The sequence below is a fragment of the Giardia intestinalis genome, chromosome 2, assembly GCF_000002435.2.
Source record: "Giardia intestinalis strain WB C6 chromosome 2, whole genome shotgun sequence".
Taxonomy (NCBI): Eukaryota; Fornicata; order Diplomonadida; family Hexamitidae; genus Giardia; species Giardia duodenalis.
Genome location: NC_051857.1, coordinates 99,371 through 124,943, shown reverse-complemented (window position 1 = coordinate 124,943; position 25,573 = coordinate 99,371). Strand labels below are relative to the sequence as shown.

Below are 25,573 nucleotides of genomic sequence, written 5' to 3'. Positions count from 1 at the left end.
ATTCTGAATGGTTGCTGAGGATTGTGATTGACATACGTTTACTTACAAGCGGAAGTCTTATTGTAGCCATGTATGTAGATGCTACGAAGGTCTAAATCAATTCCGAATCAACTATACTAACCTATCATGATGACCATGATGCAACGCAAAAAATAAAAATGAGTAGAACGCCAAACATTGAGCACGCTAACTCCTCTGACGGATACAATGTTCGTCGTCCAGAAGAGGTTACAAGGCCTGGTGAGAGGCCGCAACGACGCTATGACGACGCACGTGATGAGAGAGATCCGCCTGGCTTCCTCGCTGGCTTCAATCCCATGGCCTCGTTCCAGCGAATGATGGATCACATGAACGATTTCTTTGGGAGTACTCGAAGCATTTTTGGAAACATGGATAAGATGTTCGAGGATGCGCGACACGACCCCGAGGGCACACACTATGTCAGCAGCACCAGTATGTGCATGCTCCCCGGGGGCGTGAAGGAGGTTAAGCAGCGCATAGTCTCAAACGGGAAGGACGTAGAAACGCATACGAGAGCAATAGGCGACAAGTACATATCGAATAAGCGTGAGCGGGACATCAGAACGGGTCGTGAAGACGTGAGTCGCGACCTCTACGATGTCAAGGAGCACGAGGTAGACTCCTTCACTCGGGACTTCGACGACAGAATGAGCAAAATGCCCATGCGCGAGCTTTTCGACCGAAGTCACCAAAATGCCTTGTTCGGCGGGTGGGACGAGTACGATCGTGCATATGATACGCGCAGGGCGCTGCAGGATCGCAGTAGCAATCGCTACGATAGCCGCAATGATGATGGCTATGGCGGTCGCCGCCGCGATGACTACCACAGAGATGAGGATCGCTATGGATCCGATCGATATGCGGGAAGACACTCATCCGGTAATCGTCGCTACTAACTAATTGCTTTGTTGTCTCTATCGAGGCACTGAGAGTGAATTTTTATTACATCTGCCAGGCATAACAGGTGTTTCAATGGTCATGGTGAGCGTTATTTTTGAGGTGGTGACGCTCCTGTGGGTGCTTTGGTTGGAGTTGGATTGCCGGACTCGTTGAGCTTTTGCATAGTAGCTAGGGGCTCTTTATTTGAGATGCTCTTATTAAGAGGAACAGATGGGGTAACTACTCCATAGACAAATTCAGTATGTGTTTGGGCGAGGGAAATGGGCCGTACATTGGGTGTCGCCAAAGCAGGGGTCTGCAAAGAAGACCCACCAGTCTGAATAACAGGCGTAAGGTGGAAATTAGAAACCAGGGTTGAGAATGCAGACGCTACAGAAGCCTCAAAGCGACTGATCAGATCTGAGATGGAGCACACGGCCATGTTGGTAACCATAGCAAAGGTGCCCTCTGAGGCACCGTCAGCAGTGGCCAAACAATCCTTCTCAAGATCTGCGGCCAGCAAGGAAATTGCTGGAGCACTATCTCGAATTGTAGAATCTAGCACAGCCCCGCTCAGAAGTTTGTCTACAACACCTTCCTGAATATATGTGTGAGAAAGTTGCGCAGTTCTCTCCACAAGCGTAGCATGAGATGTATTAGAGATGCTGCCTAGCTGGACTGTGAAGGCATCCATCATGTCCATTAATGTTTCCCCAATCTGTGTTAGCTGTTTTATGGATTTGGTAATGGGTGCCGCTATACTTCCTGTTACCTCCTTATCAAAAGACCTCTCAAGAAGCTCTTCATACTTAGACGTAGCGTCCTTGACAGAGTCTGTGTGACTAGACACGATGGCTTGAGAAAGGTTCATGGACGAACGGAGCTCACTGAGTTGTCGAGTGATGTCTGCGTATCTTTCAACTACAGTAGGTACGTCTTTAGCTCTCCATGTGTCGACAGTATCTGTCAGTACGCCGATCCGACCATGTTGAGTATTGCACTGATTAGCGAGACTGTCCTTCAACTCCTGAGTACTAGATCTTAGCACTTCAGTAAACTCCGAAAGAACACTTTTGTGCGCGGCTTGCAGCTGTTTCTCCAGATTAGAGACCAGTGCGTGCGTACGATGCTCCACTTCTCTTGCTAGAAATGAATCCAGCCCCGAAAGAAATGCTGTTTCCTTCTCAGCAAAAACCTGAATCTGCGCTAAGATATTTTGCAGTAGCAACTGAACCGATTCGGAAGACTTATCGAGCGCACTAGACAAGTTATCAAGTAAGCCCAGGGATGCAGTAGACCCTTCTGTCAGCTTGCGAAGGAGCTCGATTTGAGGATTAACAATAAAGGAAGATAATCCTTGTCGTGCCTCCTCCATAAGATGGCTTTTCATCTCAGACGACAACTTCCCCAATAAGTCTGTCTCTAAAAGTCCTGGAATGCTTGTACCAAGCACTTCTGCAGAGCTTTTGAGAACAGGAACCATAAGCTTCTCCAACAGCTTTTCCAAGCCACCATCTAAGTTCCTCTTATGCTCATCTAGGACCTGGGTAAGGGCTTTTGAGAAGAGTGAGAGCTCTGCCTTGCAAGCAGATACGGTTTTCTCTATCTCTATTATCGCAGAGGAAATCCCGCTCTTATCAATCATGTGACGAAGAGAATCTAGACCAAATACATTTTCAAGAATGAGAGAGGCCCCGTTAGCCCTAAGGTGATCCAGCTGTGCTGCGTTAATCTTTTCTTTATCACGACCAAGAACAATCTTCTCATAAAGCCGACACTTCTCCTCGTGGAGCTCATTCACCTTTTCTACCGTCTTATTCAAAGCTAGCTTCAGCTTCTCGACCTTCTGCTCCCCTGAAACCAACAGTGCGGTGACTCGCTCCATCTCCTTAGTTGCTTGCTGTATCCGCGCTTCTAGGTCTGCGATCTGGGCCTTGTTAACGCGCGCCGCCTCATTCATCTCGTCATAGTTTTCAACGGTAAGAAAGATTCCTCCCTGAGCATCCTTTTGAGCAGAGAGCAGCTCCCGTAGGCGCTTTATCTCCAGGGAGTATTCCTTCAATACGGATTTGCCGCTAATCTTCGTGGTCACCTCTGGTAGATTTTTGATCTTCTTAGCTCTTGACATGTACTCTAGGGTGTTAGTGGTTTCGTCTAATGCCAGGTCTGCTGTGGTAATGGTCGCAATTATGCATGTCTTTGTTCGGCCACCGAGTGAATCCTGTAGTAGACGGGTCAGCTTAGACTCTCTGTACGGAATATGCTGCTTTGTCTCTGTGAGAGCGTTGATGACACGGCCAAGCGTAAGAAGGCTCTTATTTATCTTACTGGCTTCTTGCTGGCGATCTCCTGATGCACCCGATTTACCGGCTGATTCGCTACCTGCCAAGTCCACAAGGTTCAGCTTCGAAATACGTATGACATCGATATCGGTATTGTTATTAGAAGAAGGCGCCGTTTCCTTTACAATTAGACATATAGTGAAGATGGAATGAGAGCGTGATGAGCTGGAATTCATCTTAGTCTCTGCCACGCGTCGATTCTCGGTCGACTTAATCAAAAGAGACATGATCTCCCCAGGAGATTTGACAAGAACCTCCTCAAGGCCCAAAATAACGAGTCTTCCACCTGCTTTGTCCCCTGGTTGAAGAAGGTTGGTGGAGGGCAGGGCAGTAGAGTCTTTGGATTCTTTAGCCTCATCTGCTCTATGACCTTTTGGAGTAACTCCGTATGAAGACCGCTCTTCGAAAAGTTTAAGCGCCTCTCGCTCGTCAGATGAATCTTTGAGTAAGTCATAGATTTCTTCACAATAGACCTCCATGTGCGAAACGCGAACTTGGTAATCTGCATTTTGACTATCAAGCACAGAGAAAATCTCATTACTTACCCTGGGTATCATGCCTGCGTGAGGGATGGTGGAAAAATCGACGTATTTTACCCTCCGGTCCCCCGTAAAATGCCCTTGATCACCTATCATTGTATATGTTTTCCCTGTTCCTGTCTGACCGTAAGCAAAGAGAGTACAATTAAATCCATCGAGGAAGTCCTTGACTACTGGAGATACGACTTGTCTATAAAAGAACTCTTGGCTGGCGGTTTCGTCGAATACTTTGTCAAAGAAATAAGTCTTTGCTTGCTGTCTATTTTGCTGACTGATCTCGATAACATTAGCAGACGTGTTAATCCGGACCACCGACTTAGAACTGTGAGCAACCTCGCGTGTGTTCAGAGGCCGTGCACGCACTACTACCGCTATGTTAACTTCCTTTCCGGAAGCGGTTGGACCGGCTTGATTCCCAGCGCTAGTCATTAAAATTTTGAAATCTTTAGCCGTACCTCTTCCTTCTTATATCTTTTGTCATTTCAATTTACTCATCCACCGTCGCTTGTTTGGTAGCACCAGGCTATGGACGCTTATATTTATTCAAACTGACACATGGGTTACTATTTCATGTCTGTGAAAGATATCTTGATATCAAGCTTTTGTGATAAGATGCGGCAAATAAGTTGCAGCACCAAAATCGGTAACAGCTTAAACGATAAGTTCTTTAAAGGCATGCAAATAAATTATGACTATCAGAATACAGGGCGTTAAAGCAAGCATTGAATCATGTTGTGCACATTCAGAGGTATATGATCGTATAATCTTCTGTTCAGGACACATATCTTGGGAACCACTGCGTTGAGTCCTCTAGACCATCACTTGGAGGGCGAACCGTCATGCAATGCAGAGCTGCATGTCAAAAGACACACATCTGTCAGAAGAAGGTTGAAGGACAGATCCACAGGCCTTGCATGACTCGCTGGCATTCTTCTGTACAGAGCGTAATGTCTCGTGACAGGGAAGTCGTAGTTTTGTCACCAACCCCAATGGGGCTAAGGCATGGTCAGCGCGGAACTATGCATCCCTGCTGTGGTGTCCACAGAAGTGCTTGTCGAAGAGGATGTTCGCTCTCTCTGAGGGCACACACGAGGAGGAGCTGTGTAATGCGAAGAGCCTGGCACAGACCTTAAAGGGCTCAGGCTCGTGGTCATAAAAAGTCGCTCCTGCCCGTCTCCGCAGGTACTGCAGTCCTCGATGGTGGATCATCGCGTCTTCTCCTTAACCGGCACGTTGGCAGCCTGGTCTCTGGCGCAGTCACGCAGAGCATCGGGCCAGAAGCGCCGACTCGTTACCTCCTTTGCTCGGCCAAGTCCCGTGTTGGCCACAGAACACGCGTGTCTAGCCCCAGTGCGTAGCCGCTGAATCCTCAACAGAGGGACGTGTTCAGAAGTCCGTTACGCTAGCATGGCTCACTACAAGCAAAATCCATCTGTCTCTCAGAGAAGAGGCGGTTGGGCCGTGTGTTGCGCATCAGGAGGCCTTTATGAAGGGCGCCCGCACGTCTCGTCACACATGTGCGTCCGAGTGACAAGTAGTAGCTGGGGATACGGCCGCCCTCGGCCTCGCAGACATAGTAGGTGTGCTTACTGGTGTTCAAAGCAGTATGCCGTTGATCGTGGCATGCCTCTTCTCCAGGAGAGCTGGACACCACTCGAATTGTGACTGTGTGCCATAGACGGGTGCTCTCCTTGTTACTCTGTAACACTCGTGCGCATCGGGACCGGCGATTCGCATCTGTGATCCAGACAGGAGCAGCGTCTTGTATTTCCGAGTAAGATGCAGCCGACCTGCGAGCCTACGTGTCGATTTGCAGTCTATAACAGGCAAGCGGCAACCAGGTGGTGTGCTACTCACGTGGACATTGCAGACTCTGCATCTGAATCGAGAGGCTTGACAGCGTACCGATTCCACGCTTGGCCGCCATGGAGTCGCTTTCTTCTGCTTAGTAGCAAGCAGTCAGGCTTTACCGGTAGGAATGATTCGGTATAGTTGAGCGGCCCGAATAGACCCTAGCGACACCACGGCTTTCTGTTTATATTAAACGCTTTCGCTGTACTGGGGTCTCAGTGAGAAGACGAGCACAGATCCAGGCATGCAAGCCTTTAGAGATGCGTACTCCACGCAATTCCGGTGTGCTCGCCTGACGAGTCCTACTGCTCTAGCCGGCATACCGTTAGATCCTTCTGTACAGATTGAGCGAGCAGATATTAGCATACGGGTCACGTTAAGTATCTATGTTCAAGGCAGCTGCTGCTGAACGGGCACACCCAGAGCCACTGTCACGTAAGATGCCAGCAAGATTCGCGGCCGCAGATCACACTGTAATCTGGCGACTGATTTGGTCATGCCACTCCTTTGTTCGCTGGAAACTCGGCTGGGCGCGGTAGAGAGCACGTCGGGAGAACCCGGTGGGAGGGGACAGGCGGGGCTTTCTGCGCCATAAGGGGAGCCGCCGCAGGAGGACGCGCAGGCACGCACACCAGGCCACAGTAGACACGCGGGCGCCCCTGTAGACCGGGCCGGCAGCAGGCGTCCGCAGAATCCGCGCCAGAGCCAACTGCTCAAAAAACTGGGCAGCCTCTGGTCGTGTGCAGGCCTTGCAGAGCGCTGCGGCCCACGACACTCGGTGGCCCCTCTCAGAGCGGAGGACCTCGCAGGCCGCAGGCAGCAGCTCGTCGTCGGCGATGCCCCGAACGAGGGGGACGGCCCCAGCCTGCCCGCCTCCGCAGAGCTCTGGGCATATGCAGACAAACCGGGGCTGCGCAGGGTGCGGCTCTCCCTAGCGGCCGAGGGCAGGGGTCCTCGGCAATACCAAAAAACTCCGATCAATACATCAGCCCCGGCGCCGCTGTATGTAAAGCAGTCTGTTCTGTGTGGCGGCCTAAGCCAACTCGTACTGCGGCGATGGCCCGGATGGGGGCGCCCTGCTCGCCCGACGGACCGGGGCAGGCAGGCAACAAACACCCGCTAAAGCTTTTGTGCAAGGCCTGTACATATTTAATTTCACATTATTCGTTGGTCTGTTTTTAGTTTTATCGCCGCTTCTATCGGATGGGCTCTGGGGCAATGACGGCGGAGACGCGCGCCTCCGTTCTGCTCGAGCTCGCGAAGCAGGTCGTCGCTGCCCGGCGGCTGGGGGAGACGGCCGAGAGCCTCGTGCGGCGGCCGCTGCTCCTCCACCGGCACGTGCTCCGGACGGCCATCGACTGGAAGAAGATCGCCCGCGCCCTGTCCGAGGACCGGAGCAGGATCTACCACTGGTACCGCGAGACGCACTCGCGGAGCATCCTCAACGTGAAGATGACCGGCGAGGACCGCAGGGCCATCAAGGCGATGATCATCGCCGGGGTCAGGGACCGGAGCATCCTGGGCCCGGACTTCTACCGCAGGGTCCACGAGCGCTTCGGGATGAAGTATCCGCGCCAGGAGCTGCGGATGACGTACAACAACGCGCTCCGCACCCAGGACGTCCGCGCCGCCCTGGAGGAGCACGGGGTGGTGCTGCCGCGCCGCACATACGGCCCGAGGGCGGCCAAGCAGGAGGAGGAGGCATCTCCTGTGGCGGCCTCTCCCCCGCCCCCCTGCGTTCTTGGTTGCGCCGCGCCTCCGCTGGTGCCGCCCGTCGGGGGGCCGGTCTTTGTTGCCCCGGGCGCGGTCTCTGCGCTTCTGCCCCCGCACGCGCCGGGGTGCCTCGTCCTCGCCCTCCCGCCCGGGGTCGTTCCTGGGCCCGGCGTCCTCCCGCTCCAGACGGGCCAGGGTCTCCTCGGGTCGCCCGTTGCCTTCGCGTGCGTGCCATGCTTCCCCCCTGTGGGCTACGGAGGCGTGCCTGGGTGCGCTGATACGTGCCCCAGTAAGGGCTAAAGACTGAAGAGCCCGGCTTGCTCGGTGGTTGGCGAAGAGTGGTTGGTAGGAGCAGCTAATGGCCGGAGCCTGGTCAGTGGCGAGGCCGTCATGCCTAGAGCGTGCAGCATGCTCAACCACGGCACAGCGCAGGGCCCACCAGACGCAGCTTACACATCGTTGAAGAGACCACACACAGCAGGAGAAGGCAGGTCTCTCCCGTGTGCGCAGACGACTCGAACACCGCGGTCTGGGCCAACGATCTACCAGACAGGCCCGTCCGGTAACAGGCGACTGAATGCTCTCTGGGCCGTGAGCTAGGGCTGATGTGCAGCTGGTCAGCCACGGAGTCCACCCTGGCTGGTCCTCTGCCTGCGTGCGCCGACACGCCAAGGAGCTGTAGGGAAGTCGTGTGCTGTCTTGACAGGTATACTATTACCTCCATGTCTGCATCCTGGATGTGGCCATCAGGCACAACTACATCTCTGATCGTCCTGTACACGCCTCCTGGCACGAGTGGGTGCGCCGGAGGGGGTGCACTGCCCACCGCCGGGAAATGGATGAGCTCCCCTGCTCAGGAGCCGACGGCCGCCAGCCATGCCCAACGAGGTCCCCTGCAAGGAGGCTTGTTGAGCTGGTCCATCCGGGGGGCTGTGTATCCGGAAGAGCTCCGCGTTGAATGGCCCCTTGATTAAGGAAGCCGGAGTCTAGCGCGATGTGACGACTGCCCGTCTAAGGCTGAGACTTCGGTCTGGTGCTGGCTATTGGACGAATGCTAGACGGGAGACGGCCAGAGAAGACGACCTAAGGCCCTGTTATAGTTCCGCGTCTACTCGCTCGGTGTGACTAAAGCGCCTGCTACCTGGCGGAATCCTCTGAGAACGTGCCTATCCCACCATCCAAATAGGTTCAGTGTAATGCTTTTGGGGCCCTGCCTGCAGACTGGCCTGAAAGTCCCATGAAAGACCTATTTTTTATAACCTTTTTCAAGAGAAGGTAGCTCGTTGCATAGGGTTAGGGCTACCATCTGTAGAAACACAGCCCCGACTAGGGCAGCAACATACAGCTCGCAGGTGCGTAGAATGCTTGCAAGGGAGAACGGTAGGAAGCACGTTCGATCATGACACAAACGCGAGACAGCACTGCGGGTTGTTCAAGCAACCGGACTAGATACGAAGCACTGGATGGCTGTTATGTCTATCCTTCGTCTGACAGGGGAATTTAATATAGGGGAAGACGCAATCATTCCAACGATCAGAACCAAAGACAAAGGCTAAACTCGCGGCTTGTTGGTAGGTGCACGTGATAAATATGGAAACATCCTCGGATGGACTGTTACGGTGGAAGGGTAAAGCCCCATAGAAATGGAGCGCCCCCAATTACATGCAGAATGGACAGTTTATTCCACAGTCATCAAAGTTGTCCAAGTGAGAATGAGCACCTGATGAGGCCGTCAGATGGACCCGAGAGTCAATCGCCCACTGCCCTCCAGACCACTTCCAGCTGACCCCTGTGATCTCCGCTGAGTAGATAATGTCAGTTGAGGAAAGGAGAACGACTAATCACCAAGGCCAGAGTGATCCCAACACAATGAAAAGGATAGACACCGGGTGTTCTTGTGCACAGGTGTCGATTGGATGGAGTCATCGGAGGTCTCCAGAAAAGCTTGGGCTCAAAGTAAGGTTGACGGGAGAGCCCAGATCCGCCAGCCCTGACTTGCCCCGTCTTCACGCAAGCGGCACGGGAAGTTGGCTTACCTGCGCGATCCTTGGACCACGCATGCAGGTGTGGGCTCAGCAGAAGAATGCTGGAAATAATTGGCTGTTGCCGGTCCTCTGCCTGTGGACATCTAAGATTCCATTAGTAAACCCGTAGAATCTTTGGCTATATCCGGAGACGGAGGCAAGCTCTGTTGAAGAGGTAGAGCTCCCTTCGCATCGTCATCGCAGGCGAGGCAGTCGAGAGGCCCTCCCGTTTCTACATGGGACCAGGGAGCGGGCACCGGCGAGCCGACCAGCGGGTCAGTCCTGCTCCTAGCCGGCGGGGATCGTTAGTGAGGAGCCCGACACAGCAAGAGGACAGGGCACAGGCTGCCCAGCGTGCCATTGCAATGCTGGAGTCCCAAGTCTCCAATGGAGGCTGTCCCGGACGCGTTCACAAGTCTGCGGGTTAGCGTGGATGCCTGACCCGCCTGGGGGGAGCAGCACAGCACTGAAAGTAACCGGTGGGTGGAGTGAATCCATCCCTGCAAGTTGATCCTGAACCTGACACAGCAACATGCTTGTTACCTGGGCTCGACACCTGCGGACACAACACAAGGAAGCAGCGTTCCACTGCCGTCGAGAAGCCCCTACCAACGAGTAGGTGATGTGCCGCGTCTCGTGGCCATCCGTCTATAGAGCAGGAGGGGAAGGCCCTTGGTTCCTACATAAGTGTCCGCCTCTGCCTCAGATGGCTGGTCTACTTGGCGAGCTCCGGCCGGTCGCAGCCCGGAGTAGTGTAAATTACGAAATAATTGCGGTCTCATGCACTTGGCCAGGAGAGAAAATAAAAATGGCGCAGAGCGATGTTGATCGCAGGGGTGTTGAAGCCGACAGCCCCCTGCGTGGTATGACCGAGCTCATGCGGGCTGCTAAGGGGGGTGACTCTGAATGCGTCGAGAAATTGCTGGGTGCTACGTCCGATCTAATCCGTAAGCAGAATGAGTATGGCTGGACAGCCCTCATGTGGGCAGCAGAGAACGGCTATGTAGACTGTGTCAAGCTCTTACTCGAGAAGGAGGGGGGTATGAAGGATAATTATGATAAGACAGCTCTCATGCTGGTAGCACAGAATGGCCACACAGAATGCACCAAACTCCTATTAAAGAAAGAGAGCAGGATGGTAAACAAGGATGGCTGGACTGCACTTATGCGTGCAGCAGCTAATGGTCACCCAGACTGTGTCGAGTTGCTCCTAGAGAAGGAGGGGGGTATGCAGAGGCATGATGGGAAGACAGCCCTCATGCTAGCAGCAGAGAACGGCCACCCAGACTGTGTCAAGCTACTGGTGAAGCACAAGGGTGAACGTGATGTCTCGGGCTGGACGAGCCTTATGTATGCTGCTTCCATTGGAGATGCTGATGCAGTTAGGAGTAATCTTCAGGAAACGGGGAAGAAGGATGGTAATAGCTGGACAGCACTCATGAATGCAGCACAGAATGGCTATACAGACTGTGTCAAGCTCCTACTCGAGAAGGAGGGGGGCATGAGGAGTGATTACGGTTGGACCGCCCTCATGCTAGCAGCACAGAATGGTCACCCAAACTGTGTCAGACTACTCCTGGAGAAGCAGGGAGGCATGCAGAGGCATGACGGGAAGACAGCCCTCATGTGGGCAGCAGCTAATGGTCACCCAGACTGTGTCGAGTTGCTCCTAGAGAAAGAGGGGGGTATAAAGGATAAATTTGGTAAGACCGCCCTTATATGTGCAGCACAGAATGGCCACCAAGAGTGTGTCAGACTACTCCTGGAGAAGGAGGGGGGCATGAGGAGTGGTTATGGTTGGACCGCCCTCATGCTAGCAGCAGAGAACGGCTATGTAGACTGTGTCAAGCTCTTACTCGAGAAGGAGGGGGGTATGCAGGATTCTTGGGGTGCTACCGCTCTCATGTATGCACTGCACCATGGTAAATTGGACTGTGCTGAGCTGCTACTGGATAGGGAAGCACATATACCGGCTAAGGATGGGAATACTAGTAAGTGGTTTGACCACGATCCTGGTTCTGACGCTTTGAGTATAGCTGAGAAGAAAGCTAAGAGTGATGGCGCCTACAAAAAGTTCGTTAAGAGGATTAAGGCCATTCGTCAGTAGGAAAGAGGGAGCATACGAATAGGGCTTTGTGGCAGTTCTGGAGTGAATTTCCCTGATATGCTCTCCGCTGCGCATTGCTTGGGGACCTCCCTCTGCCTGATCTTCTGCGTTGATGCGTCTGTGGACAGGATGACCCGCTGCAGCCTGGCGTTTTCGCGGCGCAGCTCCCCAATCGTGTGGGCCGACTGGTCAAGCAGAAGCTCCATGGTGTGCACCCGCCCCAACAGGGTTCTGGCCTCGATGGACGTCAGCCTTTCGTTGACGACAACCGTCGAGGCGGCGTCGGCGTCGAGAGCCCTGCTCGCCCCGACAAGCTTGTTGCTGGTGTCGAACGGGTAGTCCGACAGACTGTCGTCCAATACGATGTGTGAGTATTGTGTTTGAGACTGTGACCTCTGACTCCCCTTGCAGCCGCATATGTTAAACAGGACCATTGGGTCACATCTAAAAATTCACTCATTGATAGCTATATTCAGAGATACATAATTTGTAGGGAAAAGAGATTGAGGGTCATCAAACGAATCTAAAAACTTTCAACGCAGAAATAATGAGGTATTCCCATCCTCCTGCCACTAGTACAGCTGTATAATTAATTGATTAAATTCTTAAAAAGCAACAAATCTATGATAGACTGCTTATTATATTAAAGTATCAGACTTAAGCTTTGTCTGATTGTACAGTGGCAGCATAATGACTCAGTATGAAACCAGTATCCCCGGGCTGTAATTCAATGTGGCGTGGTTGATTGTCACTAGATGCGTTTGTGTTACACATGGGCGCATCAGAAAAACTGACAGGGCATGCACTGGCTTGGTGGGTGGTCCAAATGTTACTCGGACATGAATGATTGTTCGTTAATATACTAATGGTCTTGTTAGATGCTTCGAGATTAGATGTAGATATTGATAAAGCTTGTTGTTTAGTAGTAAACGCCATAGAAATCTGAGGCTTAAAGAGTTGCTGAAACTGTGTTTCGTTCTGGATAGTGAACTCAACGGGTTCATTGGCACTTAACGCAGTAGAGACTGCATCACTCGTATCTCCTGTAGTATCAATTACTGGAGTGATGACCTCAGGGGTAGTCACCGAAGGAGAGCTCGGCTTCTGAGAACTTTTAAGCTGCTCTCTCACAGCCCTCGGTATGTAGTCGCCGACTTTGTAGGTGGGTACCTTAGACTGAGGCGATGAGGTAGCTGAAACATTGGGCCGCTGTTTTCTGACGCTATCGAATCCGCCTGAATCTTTTGGTTTGCTTTTCTTCGAGGATACATCTATTGTGTAGGAGTTAAAGTCGTATGTTGACTTTAGACCTGTCAGCTTCTCGTTGCGATCAAACTGGTCAATCTTTGTGGTAACCTTAACCTTTGACAATTCAAGCTCTGGAAGATCCTTGTCTTCGTCGCTGAATTCAAAGACAGGGACGTTTAAGAGCTGGTTATCGGAAGGCTTGTCCCCGAATGCTGTGACGTGCTTGTTACGATGGGAAATTTCGGTATCGGTAGGTATGCATAGAAGTCTGCCTTTCTTGGCAGCAGGCACAATGCTCTTATCGGTAAAGATATCTTCTACATCCACTGGAGAAGCAACACGGTCTGAATTGAACACCTTCAACGTGCTGATAGATTCAGATTTTTTTGAGCGCAGTTCCAGCGGTGTCCTGACGAAGCCGTCCTCAGGATGCGATGTAGAGGCGCTCATGGGCTCTTGGCCACGATTAATGGTTATAATTTTAATTTTGAGTCGGTTATGTCATTCAGTTAGAGTTCTCCGGAGAGACTCGAGCCCTACATCAGACCTACGCAAGAGTCAGGCTGCTATGTATTTACTGTATCTTCTTTAACTCACATTAACTAAAACCTCGCGCCCAAGCAACACTCGAACACATTTAATATTGTTTTGCTCCACAGCATAGTCTATGGCCCGCTTTCTTTTGCTATCCACAAGGTTGGACTCTGCTGCCAAGAGGACTTTGACTGTTTGGTCATGACCATTAAACGCTGCATACATTAAAGCTGTACGGCCATCTCTATTACGCATTCCAGCCTCTCGGCTCACTAGAGCACTGACTAAGGATGTATTTCCTTCGCTAGACGCAAACATCATCGCCGTCCAACCGCTTGGCGCGTGCATGCGAGCCTCAGGAAGCAAGTATATAAGGCCGCTGTCTATTGCGTTTTGCGCGACTGGCTGATCTGCTGCCTTCATCAAGGCAGTGAACCCACTAGAATCAGTAATTCCCAGTTCCCCCAGCAGAACACGGATACAGTCTGCATGTCCTCGTTTGGCCGCAAGCATTAGGGCCGTATCACCTTCATACGATTGGCCTAGATACTGGAATTGCTTCTTGATCTCTTCTACGTTTCCTCTATCAGCGGCAATCATCAGCGGTGTCTTTCCCGAAACAGGAGTTGCTGAGCGAGCCACGTGAACGTAGAGAGGAAGTTGTCTCTGGGTGCTTTCTTCCAGAATAGCCAATATCCTCTCATAATCATTATCCTCAATGGCCTGTTGGAAACGGTCATCGAGTGTTGGGTCGTCTTTGGGAGAGAAAAAGAACGACTTTGTTAACTCATCGATTGACTTTGAAAACTTAAGCGAGCAGCAATTCATATAGTGCTGTGACATTGATATTATATAGCCAAACGAAATTAGAGCGTGATTGCAGGGATGCTGACATGCCTTCTTTAGAGAAATCATTTCCTGCAGAAAATTGGAGTTAGTCTTATCAACATGGGTTACTAAGAGTGAAATAATACATCCGAGAGCATACATATCGGCTGGAGTACCAATTTTGAAGCGATCGTCATGAATCTGGACTGCTGACTCAGCGGCCATGGAGGCCATTGGGCCAGGAACTATTGAAAATCCCACGTCGTAGATGGTAGCCTTCTTTGTGAGAAGACAGTACGTAATGTTTGCTGGGGACAAATGACCATGAAATCCAGGCTTGTGCTGGGTGCCCGGCGGAGGGTTGTGGAGCCAATCAAGGACCATGGTTATCTGGCGGATAATGTCCCACGCAATATACATATTTAGTGGCTTTGTATTAGCCTCACAGAGCAGTTGAAGAGGAAACTCAGTAAACACAGACGGATCTGAAAATTCTGTCAGAAACCGATGGCCTTGCTCATCTAAGTATACAGCACTAGTGACGGCGATGCTAGGATGATGGTAGTGGAGACAGTGGCTTGCGGCATCTCGATAGCTTGGCCAAAGGAGACGGTGTGTCTCTGATAAAGAAATGGTACGTAAAAGCACTGTCATTCCGTCATGTGTTCTCTTGGCTTTGAAGACTGGACCAAGTGGGCCTGAGTATAGGTAGGAAAAGTCTGTATAAACGAGACTTCTCGGCATTTGAGCCCAATGATTTTATTTGGCTCTGCAGCAGAACCAATAGGCCTGCTGAATTGCCTGGACGAAATGCTTCATAGCCTTCATGCATACAATGATGAACTATAACTGTTTCAGCCTTCTGGCTGGTGTCTTCGCTGTCTACTTTCAAGCAAATAGATGGTTTTTAATGCTGTTCTGCTCTGTTTCTGGCCTCCCCTGCCGCTTCCCGGTAGTGTGCACTGTGTGTGGTGCCGTGTACGAAGAGTCAGTAGCTAAGAAGCGTATTGCAGACCGAGCTAATTGCATCTCCGGCCATGAGCTTCTTCCTGAAGCATGTATTCCACTCAAGAATGGACCCACTCACAGTGAGGAGAGTCTAGAGCAGGTGCGCATTTCTGCACTCTCAGGGGTCTTGGATTACTTTGGATCTCTAGTGTCTTCTCTGGCGAGCGATAACTACGGACTGCGCAAACAATTGGCGGAAAAGTGTTCTTCAGATATTCCAGACGCTACATCGAGCCATCAAGCCGCAGCCTCCCATCTGCATGTTGCCAGCCCCACTACCTCTTCACCAACAAAGATATTAGAGCTAATTCAGCGACATACCCCACAACTTGTGGCAATCAGGGCGTCACTGCCCCTGCCTCCAACGGTCCAGTTAAGCTCGGGTTCATTAGAAGAGCTCCGAAGTAGGCTCCGCAAACACCTAATGTTCTCAGAGAACCCCATTTTTAGCTTGCTTTCTATCGAACAAAAGCCATCTATCAGTATCAAGCTAGACCGCATCTGGCCCGTTTATCAAATACCTCATGGAAATAGCGATCGAGTGCCTGTTAATTTCATAGCTGTTTCATCTAAACTCTATTTGGAAGTGAGTGGAACACACTTATCCATCAACGGCACAGCACTACTCTTTGTGCAATGTAACCACATCTATAGCGCGCAAGACTCCACACTTATTCTTCAGGACATACTTACGGCTCTTAACCTAGACACTCCTCCGAGAGTGCTGACAGTTTCTTCCGAAGTGTTCCATGTCCATCCATATGGCTCCTGCATCTATGCGAGATCCCAGGACATGCTTGTGTTAACGCCAGTAGAGATCGATCATCTGGATCATCTTGGTAATATCAGCTTTTCCATTTCTGCCTCAGTAACCTCTCTCTTACAGACTCAGCCACTCTCGCCTACATTGAGCTTTTCCTACGAGGGAGAATTGCTGGGGGTTAATCCAGATGGAAGGTTGCTAGCGACGTACCTACCGAACCAATCTACTCTTCTGCTCTCCGATATTTGCCAGCTCCCTTACAAATTTGGACCCCTTCTGCGATACCACCTTGAGGATCTACACCCCACTAGAATTGACTGGGACGGAACTGGTAAGCAGCTTACTCTTTTAGGAAAAGATGGGACGTCAGTTCAAATGAGATTGGAGCGGGGGACACTTTCGAGGAGTAAATGAAATAAAACATTCAATGCCTAAGAAGTTTGTCCACCCCAAATCACGGCAGGTTGCATACGAGGCGGGTAAGATGCTGCGGGACAAGCGGGTTACAGCGAAGAAACTCGAGCACAGATCTGCCACGCGTCAGCCAGTCCTCTTGAAGCTACGTTGGTTTCAAGACCATCTGCGAAAAGACTTGGATAGAAACAAATACACTGGAGAAGAGCTTCGCAAGATGGCACTAGACTACATAATTTACTACTACTCGACAGAGATCCTTCCTGTTCTCCTTGAGAAGAAGAAGTCACCCGTGGCTGCTATGGCCATGGCAGCGAAGGAGAAGGAGCTCCTCGACACAATAGCGCACGGCACCTATACTGTCCCCGATCTCACAGATCCGTCCAACGTGCAGACTTTAATCCTGTGGAATAACTCCATGAAAACTGCCTCCGCAGTCAATTTAATCAATGTTAAGTTTGCAAACATACGAGAGCTTCTTCCGCAGGCGCTAGCTAACGAAGGTACGCCTGTCAGCACCAATTAGCATTAGCATTCCGTTTACACATATCCCTTGACTTCTCTGCCTGAAGTGTGTGTTGTAAATAACTTCCATTTTCTGCTTACTCCCCGTTTTACTGTGCTATTTCTGGCAAGACTACCTCTAAGTCAATCGTGTTGTCATCACTTTTCAATTGAGATCGTCCGAGACTCGGAGCAACGACTGAGTATAAAGATTGAGTATAAATAATCCTGGTAAAGCCTGATAGCTATGGAACCACAAAACATCCTTTTTAAGGCGGTGGAGGAGAACGATTTGGATCTGATAGTACAGCATGCAGCTCAATATGCTGGCACGCGCGATGCTGACGGATATGCGGCACTTCACAGGGCTATCTTGAGTAGAAAGCTAGAGTGCACAGTTATCTTGGCTCCCTATGAAAGGGCCTACTTGACCCCGGCCGGAATATCACCTATGTTCTTGGCGGAAAGCATAGGGTTTCTCCAGGCTATTGACTGCCTACGGGACCCTCCGCGTAAAGTAAGGACCATCAAGGATGAAGACGACAAGGACCTAAGCTTGCAGATAGGCACAAATCTGGACTATCAGTTGGCGCTCCTTGCGGAGCTACTGGACACAAAGGCAGAGCTGGAACAGGTAAGGAATTGGAATGCTAAGCTTCAGCAAAATGTAATACAGCAGAATAGAACATACCTTGAGAAGAGTACAGCTTCCAATCACACCACTAATCAATCTTTTACCAATATAGACACCTGTGTTATCTGCTTAGACAGACCGCGAGAGATAGTGTATCTTCCATGCAGACACTTTATTGTCTGCGAGCAGTGTTTCATTGCATCACAACTACGCACTTGTCCACTTTGTAGATCACCTATTGTGGAGGCAGTGGCTGTTCTGCGCTAGTTAAACTTAGTACTGAAAATTTAATTTATCACTGATGGAGCTGGCACAAAAGCCACCATCCAAGCCACCACCAAAGCGTCCTAAATCATCTCAGCATAAGGGCATGACACTACATCCTCCGTTAGCGTCTCTGGCGAGGCTTCCAAATGGAGAGCTACGGGTACCGTCCCCGCTAGCCCGATACGCCAGCATGCGGCCACGCGCATCTTCGGTAGCAGATTATAATTCTGGCTCAGATCGGCAAGAAATCGGGTCATCTCCTGAACGCTCTTCTTCAACCTCTCCACAGTACCTAGTTGGCCTTGAAGTGATACGTTCTTCAATGTTTGCTGCACAAAAGTCGTTCCAGAGCAGGGTGCGGGCAAGAGAGTGGGTTCCAGATGGCTCTCAAGAAAATGTGCCCCGAGAGTTTCTTGAGCTAACCCAGCAGCGCAAAAGCTCGGATGCAACAAGTACTGAAGCTCTTTTGGATCCGTTAGCACGCGATCGAGTCGCAACTCTTCGAGCTACCCTAGAACAGCTTTTCTTTAGGCTTCAGACTACAGACCAACTACAGACTGACCCTGTCTTTGGGCCCGATACAGGGGCAGATCTGGAGCTAGGAGAATGCAACATGCCAATTGAGGATATTACTAAGTTCACCACGGAGATTCTTCAACCAGAAGATTCAAGTCATCCAGGTAGCAACTTCGATACAGTCACAAGCAGTAACAAGTCTGACCCTACCATTCAGCCTATTACTCATTCCACTATTCCAACCTCACTCGCTCTTTCTAAGCCTACAGATACTAGTCACTTTTTGCGGTCTAATGCAGCTCAAAATTCAAAACCCCCGGATCATGATATAATTAGTCAAGACCATGACGGTGAAATAAACGATTTCCTCCTAGGAGACGCTTGTAAGATTGGTAACCTGCTGACCCCGTTGCCAAGTGTGGAATTAGACAAGCAAATTGTGAGCTTTTCAGACAAACAAGGTCTTAGCGAAATGGACATTTTTGGTCTAGCATTTGATACATGTCTTGATTATCTATCCAATTACAATAGAAATGGGCAGATAGCCGAAATCCTTCAGACCTTGAGTAGAGTCAAAGCATACTATGTCAAAAGGATTAAAAGCACTCCCACGCAGCTAGCTGCATACCAAGAGGCAGCGAACATATTGGATAGCAAGCTCCAGGTAACGGTACGGGACCTCAAGGAAGCAACGCACGAAAATCAGGACTTAAGAATCAGATTGACTACTTTGAAAGGGAACTATACAGAAGCAGTGAAGCGCATTGACGAGCTTGTCTGCCAAAATACGATGCAGGCAAGAGATATGACTATTCTTACCCGCCGACTTAATGTGGCACAGGACCAAGTTAGCCAGCTGTCCTTTACCCTCGATATGATTAAGTCTGAGCTCCTGGACGAAAGAAATAAGACTAAGCGCCTTGCTGCAACGGCAAACAGATTCAAGAGCAACCTAGAGCGCGTTGGTGACAGAGCTGCACAGGCAGAGCGGAAGGCGAACTATGGCGAGTTACAGATACTAGACCTAGAAAAGCAGAAAAAGACAATGATGGCAGAGATGGCTATGCTCCAAGAGCAGCTTTCAACGATTACAGGAGCATTTGCCAAGGAGAGAGGTGCGCTAGTCTCTGAGAATGAGCGACTCACCATGGAGAACAATGACTTCCAGACTACCCTAGCAAGTGGTGGCATGTTCTTCGCTTCAGGGGCAGAGGACGGCGAAGCTAACTCTGAGGTCCTGGTTAGGGTAGCAAACAAAATACATAAGAGAACGGATATGAGTCCCCATGCCAAGCTGGCTGCAACAACCATTCTGCGCCTGTGTGCAGAAGACTCCAGAGTTGCGTGCCGACGTCTAGGCATTACAAACGATGGCCTTTCTTCCATCATGTGGCTTGTTACAGCTGCGAAGAACTCTGATAACGTGGCCACATTTCTTACCCACCTTCACGGGCAGTATTCGTCATACTTTGTAGCTAAAGGCATTGCTGTACAGACGAAAGATAGCTATGTAATGGATGCAAAAGCTAAACGAAAGAAGAAGGCCGCCGATGCAGTCATGGACACCGTCAGGAACCTTCGCTTAGCAGCTCCTAACGAGGAACCGAGTGGATCAGCAGAAAATAGGATATATACTTCCTTTGATAACGAATTTACAGACGCGTCTGCTCCATCGACCAGTCTTCTTCTAAGAAAATCCCACAATGTACTCCTAAATATGCATCGGCAACTACAGATTTACAGGGATAAATATGAGCATTTGCCAATGGACTCAGACAAGGACTTTAATGAGTTACAGACATTACTTGCCGAGTACTATCAAGGGAAAGAATATAATGAGAGAAGCTCAGTCACAACTTATGATGTATACCAAAGACCTTCTTGTGGAGATTGTCCTTCGGCTCCATGTGATTCGGATTTTGATCATCTTAATCAATTTGGCTCCCCGAAAGGCGATGATGCACTGTTGGATAATGGATCTGGCGAATTCCTGACGCGATCTCTGGACAAGGAATTTGCGTCGACTCAGCTTGAAAAGCGCACTCATCACAGCAGTACAATTCCATCGATGCATCCCAGTAAGACAGTCCCAGCTCGCGATGATCAAACGGGTGCGCGCACTACTGCTCCCGAGAAGGACTTCTTGCAGCAAGGTGAGACTTTACCTCCAAACCTATCTATGGAATCTGTAGATTTCGGGGGTCAGTATGCATCCTCACAGCTTATTGATGAGAGCACAGAATTCTTTGTTGATGCAGAGTCTCATGAAGAACATTTGCAAATCAATAGCGTGGATATCTTCGAAGAGACTGTCAAGGCAGCTAACGCAAAAATTACTTCCATCGCTTCTCTCGCCACAACCCAGGAACAAAAGGACAAAGTTATATTGCTACTACAGAATCTCCTTTATAAGTCCAAGTACAATAGCTCTATCTTGCAAGTTTTTGATGAGTATGCAAATAGGCTCATTCGGGATAATAACCAGGTGAAAGAACTACTTCTGCAACAACGGAATGGGAATGATCTTGATGCTAGTACTGATAAAGCTAATTCCCCGGAAGCGGTGGCGGCAAACGAGACGACAAATGGCATACTGAAGCTATCCCAAGTGTTAGATAATTTATTTGACGAAAGGAGCCCTGTTTCTGATGAGCTAGTGCAGAAAGACAATCAGCAAGCGAGTATAGAAGTACTCCTTGACGCCAATCTATCAATGTGTACCAAGGAGACCATCAATTGGGTTGTTGACCAAATCAGATCCAAAGCAGAGCGTGCTCGAAGAAAGAAGGCCATTAAACACCAAACCACACCCAGACTAACTGCTACCAATAAAAGGCTATCAAATCCCAGGGCTCTTGGTGTTTCTCCGGGTCGAAAGCCTCTTCCAAGCGCGTGTACAAGTGCACGGCAAACCCAAAGAATGGGTTCTCAAGGAACTCAGTTAGATAAGGATGTCAATGGGACTAACCATTCTTGTGAGTATGAGCAACTTTGCGAAGAACAGAATTTGCTGACAGTTAATGGTAAGGTTAATCCAATGGATAATGGAGAGAAATATCTATATTATAAAGACGCAAGTGGGAACCTTTGCGCAGTCAAGCACTCGATCGTCCGTTCAGGTGACGGCTACACACTTCATGAATCACGGCCTTCTAGTACTGACAGGTCTGCACACTCAGAAGGGATATCATTTCAGCTTAGCCCATCTACACAGCGCAGACTTTCTGCTAAAGATTGCCCAACACGGGGCACGTCTTCGCCTGCTATAGGGAGTATAGTAGATCTCAATACAATAGCGTTGGGCAGTACTCCCCCAGTACCAGACCTGCCTTCTATGGCACCCGCAATGTTGCTGCAATCAAAGCGGGTAGGCTCTCCTGCAAAAAGCACTGATAGCAGACAGAGCTCGTCACGTCTAAAAAGCGGTTCACCCTCTAAGCGACACTTTTACGGTTTGTCAACACAGGATATCTTAGCCCGTGTTTCTGAGAATATTCGCGGAAAGAGTTGGTCCGCAACTAGACCATTGTCGTCTCCATTAAACCCTGGATATCCCATGCAACAGACAAACAAGTCGGAGCCAAGGCTCATAGTACAAACTAGTGACGGGGCTATCAGCTTTGTTGATACCTCTTCAGTCAAGAAGGGCACATCTGAACTGATGTCGATCATAGAAAAAGATAATAGAGTCCTTACCAATGATATCTATTACGTGGAAGGAAATCCTACTTCTGTAGTCCTTGCTACATTTAATCCTGATGATATTCCAAAGTCTCTGAGCGCAGCTATTGATAGACAAGAGACTATCCTGATTGAGAATAATCAAGACACTGTAGGTAAAGCACAGATACCTCTCACAATTTTCTTTATCAACGACTCTATAAATCCATTGCTACCTCCACCAGAATGCATAGAGAATGCATCTGCAATGTTTCTGGCACACCCTCTTCCCCAAGAGCTAGCGGGTGCAGTCAAAATGGCAATTGGGACCGCTACTATTGCAACGCAGACAACCCCCATGGTCTTGGATGAAATAATTTCAACCGGTGATCTCCTGGTCAATGACGCGTTTTCTGTTATTGAAAAGCTCTTTACAGCTATGCATGCAGATCCACTACAAATGGAGCAAACCCCTGTGCAGACACCGGCCGATGTCACACGTATCGATTCGATTCCCATAGACAATGATAATGCCATTGATCTCACTATGTCACGATTCACTAATATTCCTCTCTTTCCAGACATCTACATGACTGAGCAGCTTATTCCTCAAAATGATTCTCAGGCAAATAACGGTGGGGGCAAAGTTCCCAAAGACATCAAGCAAACTGATGACCCTGTGACTCGCACCAGCCCCTTGCTCAGTCTTTTACAGAGATCTTTGCCAACTAGTCTGCCCCTAGTTACACGCGGGCTTCTAGGACCGTCAGGAATTACAAAATACAGCGATGACAACTCACCAGACCATCTTCCCCTTGTTCAACAGAGGAACCTCCATAACAAAGAACAAAGTTTATTAGATCTAAAAGCTGCTAGTGAACGGCCAAAAACGGCAATTAATACTAGTAGTCCTATAACATCATACCTCAAGAGCATGGCTAAATCGCAGTTCAATCCAGACTCAGATGTTAAGGACACCGCAGATATTGCCACGGACATGGAGTCACCATCTGCCATTCAACAGTTGAGCCCACTGGACGGGTGTAACCTTTCTGGTTCTATCGCACAGCCACTTGACACATCTCTACGATGTACTCGGGAGGACATGGCTCTAAGTATGGCCAACGACGATCTTGTCGACAACAATTCTAGAACTTACAAGGAGACCGTTCTCGAGCTCCTTTCTGTATCCCAACGGCACAAATCCCTTCCATCCCAACGCTTGCGACAAAGCATTGATGCTAATAAATTTGCCTCTGAAACCATCAGACAAAAGAATAACATAGCAGAGGGGTCACTTTTAATAGAAAGCTTAACCCCTGAGGAAGCACGAGGTGGACGTTTGCTACTGTTTGCGCAGCAGCAAAGTAAGTTTAATTTAGGTCCTGGCAAGGAATCACCAGCTCTTACATCCACCACTGAACGCACAGCACTTCAAAACCGTCGCCTTGAGAACAAAATTCTCAATCATCATATCCAAGGCCAATTCCAACCGCAGCTCTCCTCAACCACGTTTATCAAAACAAAACAGGACAACACTTATCCTCAAGGACTTGCGCTAACATATAGCGAGTATCTCCATGCACGTGGCCGTGATTCTCGTCCATCTTATACGGTGACTGCATCCCATTCTGGCCACCCATACTTGCGGCTCCATCCCAGGCACGGCCAGAATGTCCTCTTCACCCAATGTAATCCCCTTGAACCACCAGAAGGGCCATTACTTCAGTTTGTTGGTGGGACGTTTGAAGCCCTCGTTACAAAGTTCGGATCCTTCAAGCGACATCGTTGTACGCTCCCGCATGAACTATTAGAACTAGCACATTCTCATTCTGATGACAGCCAAGTTATTTATCCCTGTATTCTCTCTTCTAATGTTGATCTTGTAGACGACTTCTCCTCTAATTCTTCAAAAGGCGAGGAACAGTCGCCTCAGAATAGACAGGCTACTCGCCAGAAGATGCAGAAGACGTTTGAATATCTAGTGGAGACCATAAAGCATCTTCCTTCTAGGACGATAACAGAAGAAGATATAACTAAACCCAATGATTCCCTGACGGACGGTTTTCGCATTACTGCCAAGCAGTTCTCTAAGACGAAGTTGCTGATACCAAGACCTGGTGACACAGTGCTGTACCTGAGACATTCGGCATTACATGTCCGAAAGAATGAATCTAGGTCAATCTTTCCGACCATTCTACAACTACTTCAAGAGCTCTCTCCTCACCGTTGTGAACTTTTTACAATAGAGACGGGAAGTGCTGTGGACATAATGCACAAAACATATATTAGAATACCAATTGCCAACGCCTATCTAAAGTCTAGTATATGGACTCTCAAGCTAATCAGGGCTATATATAGTTCCAGGATCAACATGGAAGAGTCCTACGTTACCATCAAGGAACCCGTAGAACACGTGTTGACAGTTTCTCTGAAAGATGAAGGCCGGGGAGATCACGAGGTTGAGCTTGACCCTGTGCCTGACGGAGTAGGTGGAGCAGACATCACAAAAGCAGACAGTACAAAAGGCACTGACTCCCGGAGCAGATCTTTTAGCTTCAACGTTGTTCACGGTGGTCTCTCACGGCAAGAGGCAGAGTCTTTGCCACACTTTTTACTATATTATGCCAAGAACAAGTATGGCGTAACCGCCATAGTCACATCGCTTTTATGGTCCTTGATCGTCTCTGTTTGCTATCATCAATACGAGAACAACGAAATTTACCTATTTGCGCGTTTTCTATTCGGTGACTTAGACTTTGACTTTTACCTCACATATCTTGACATCCAGCGGGCCCTTGGTGGGCTTCATAGAGATGCTGTGGATTTAGTCGAGGTACCTGAGCTTTTACAAGCCATACTGCCCAACTGGAGCAGTAAGCGCAGGTACAGTCTGTGCGAGAGCATTTATAGTTGCAAGCTGGTTCAGCGCAGTAAGCAAGCCTATACCATTGACATAGTACATCTTTCGCAAATGATATTAGTGGCGTATGGTGGCTATAGGCGCTCGCTCTTTGAAAGTATGACCCTTGTTTGGTCTAAGATTAGTACAGAGAACTTTCTTACTGAAGGGAAGTTTAGAGAGTTCTGTGATACATGTGTTACTTTGCTCAACTTCAATTCCGTAACAGAGGTGTTCTACGCTTTCTCCGTAGAGTATAAGGACGACACCTCTGTCATTGCTCAGTTGGAGATAGGGGATCAACCTGCAGTTGAGAGTTGCGCCCTTGCAGACGCTGTGCACGATCTTTCTTGTCGACGCATGTACTATGCGAACTTTATAGATTTTTATCTTAGCTACTGCCTTGGGCGCTATGCTATAATAAGTAGTTTGACTCTCGATGAGGTCATGCGGGGGACTCCCGCGAAGCGCAACATTCAATTGGCATCTAAAGTATATGAACGATTGGTTGCTTTATCACAAGATATCGCAACAAAAAAGCTTTCTTCTGCAGACATAGAGGAACCGAAAGCACAAAAGCAGGAGCTTGTTAAGGCCATACGTAAAGTATTCAACCATCTCAACCTGGCATCCTGTGACATCTCAGCGTACGACTCCCAGCGGGCCATAGACAACATGCGCCAGGGAATAAATTTACTAACAGACTGCTGCATGGACGCCAAAAGCGAAGCTGCCAGTATCGTGCTTGGTGGAGGCGTGGCTGCCCTTTCCGCATTCATTGTGCGAAACCATTAGGAGGTGCCGTAGAGAATAACACAT

The 25,573-nt window shown here is 49.4% G+C and overlaps 10 protein-coding genes across 10 annotated transcripts; 7 read left to right on the top strand and 3 right to left on the bottom strand.

Annotated features, from left to right (window-relative positions):
- Positions 1-158: 158 nt before the first annotated feature.
- GL50803_0016424 (Disc-associated protein) lies at positions 159-917 on the top strand (the record flags this gene model as incomplete). The annotated part of the gene is made up of 1 exon (XM_001706985.1): positions 159-917. One exon carries the CDS (start codon positions 159-161, stop codon positions 915-917), a length of 759 nt encoding a protein of 252 aa, XP_001707037.1.
- A 92-nt stretch (positions 918-1,009) lies between these two features.
- Positions 1,010-4,210, bottom strand: GL50803_0016425 (Kinesin-5; the record flags this gene model as incomplete). Its single annotated transcript, XM_001706986.1, has 1 exon — positions 1,010-4,210. One exon carries the CDS (start codon positions 4,208-4,210, stop codon positions 1,010-1,012), a length of 3,201 nt encoding a protein of 1,066 aa, XP_001707038.1.
- Positions 4,211-6,835: 2,625 nt separating this feature from the next.
- On the top strand, positions 6,836-7,645 carry GL50803_00112150 (uncharacterized protein; the record flags this gene model as incomplete). Its single annotated transcript, XM_001706987.1, has 1 exon — positions 6,836-7,645. The coding sequence occupies one exon, from the start codon at positions 6,836-6,838 to the stop codon at positions 7,643-7,645; it is 810 nt and encodes a 269-aa protein (XP_001707039.1).
- A 2,532-nt stretch (positions 7,646-10,177) lies between these two features.
- Positions 10,178-11,476, top strand: GL50803_0014679 (Ankyrin repeat protein 1; the record flags this gene model as incomplete). Its single annotated transcript, XM_001706989.2, has 1 exon — positions 10,178-11,476. The coding sequence occupies one exon, from the start codon at positions 10,178-10,180 to the stop codon at positions 11,474-11,476; it is 1,299 nt and encodes a 432-aa protein (XP_001707041.2).
- A 657-nt stretch (positions 11,477-12,133) lies between these two features.
- On the bottom strand, positions 12,134-13,174 carry GL50803_0014680 (uncharacterized protein; the record flags this gene model as incomplete). Its single annotated transcript, XM_038045782.1, has 1 exon — positions 12,134-13,174. The coding sequence occupies one exon, from the start codon at positions 13,172-13,174 to the stop codon at positions 12,134-12,136; it is 1,041 nt and encodes a 346-aa protein (XP_037901673.1).
- Positions 13,175-13,312: 138 nt separating this feature from the next.
- On the bottom strand, positions 13,313-14,830 carry GL50803_0014681 (Ankyrin repeat protein 1; the record flags this gene model as incomplete). Its single annotated transcript, XM_001706991.1, has 1 exon — positions 13,313-14,830. One exon carries the CDS (start codon positions 14,828-14,830, stop codon positions 13,313-13,315), a length of 1,518 nt encoding a protein of 505 aa, XP_001707043.1.
- Positions 14,831-14,996: 166 nt separating this feature from the next.
- On the top strand, positions 14,997-16,271 carry GL50803_008322 (uncharacterized protein; the record flags this gene model as incomplete). The annotated part of the gene is made up of 1 exon (XM_038046362.1): positions 14,997-16,271. The coding sequence occupies one exon, from the start codon at positions 14,997-14,999 to the stop codon at positions 16,269-16,271; it is 1,275 nt and encodes a 424-aa protein (XP_037901672.1).
- Positions 16,272-16,284: 13 nt separating this feature from the next.
- On the top strand, positions 16,285-16,797 carry GL50803_0016429 (Translation machinery-associated protein 16; the record flags this gene model as incomplete). Its single annotated transcript, XM_001706992.1, has 1 exon — positions 16,285-16,797. The coding sequence occupies one exon, from the start codon at positions 16,285-16,287 to the stop codon at positions 16,795-16,797; it is 513 nt and encodes a 170-aa protein (XP_001707044.1).
- A 225-nt stretch (positions 16,798-17,022) lies between these two features.
- GL50803_008325 (Zinc finger, C3HC4 type (RING finger) domain-containing protein) lies at positions 17,023-17,676 on the top strand (the record flags this gene model as incomplete). The annotated part of the gene is made up of 1 exon (XM_001706993.1): positions 17,023-17,676. One exon carries the CDS (start codon positions 17,023-17,025, stop codon positions 17,674-17,676), a length of 654 nt encoding a protein of 217 aa, XP_001707045.1.
- Positions 17,677-17,710: 34 nt separating this feature from the next.
- GL50803_0016430 (uncharacterized protein) lies at positions 17,711-25,549 on the top strand (the record flags this gene model as incomplete). The annotated part of the gene is made up of 1 exon (XM_001706994.1): positions 17,711-25,549. The coding sequence occupies one exon, from the start codon at positions 17,711-17,713 to the stop codon at positions 25,547-25,549; it is 7,839 nt and encodes a 2,612-aa protein (XP_001707046.1).
- Positions 25,550-25,573: the final 24 nt, after the last annotated feature.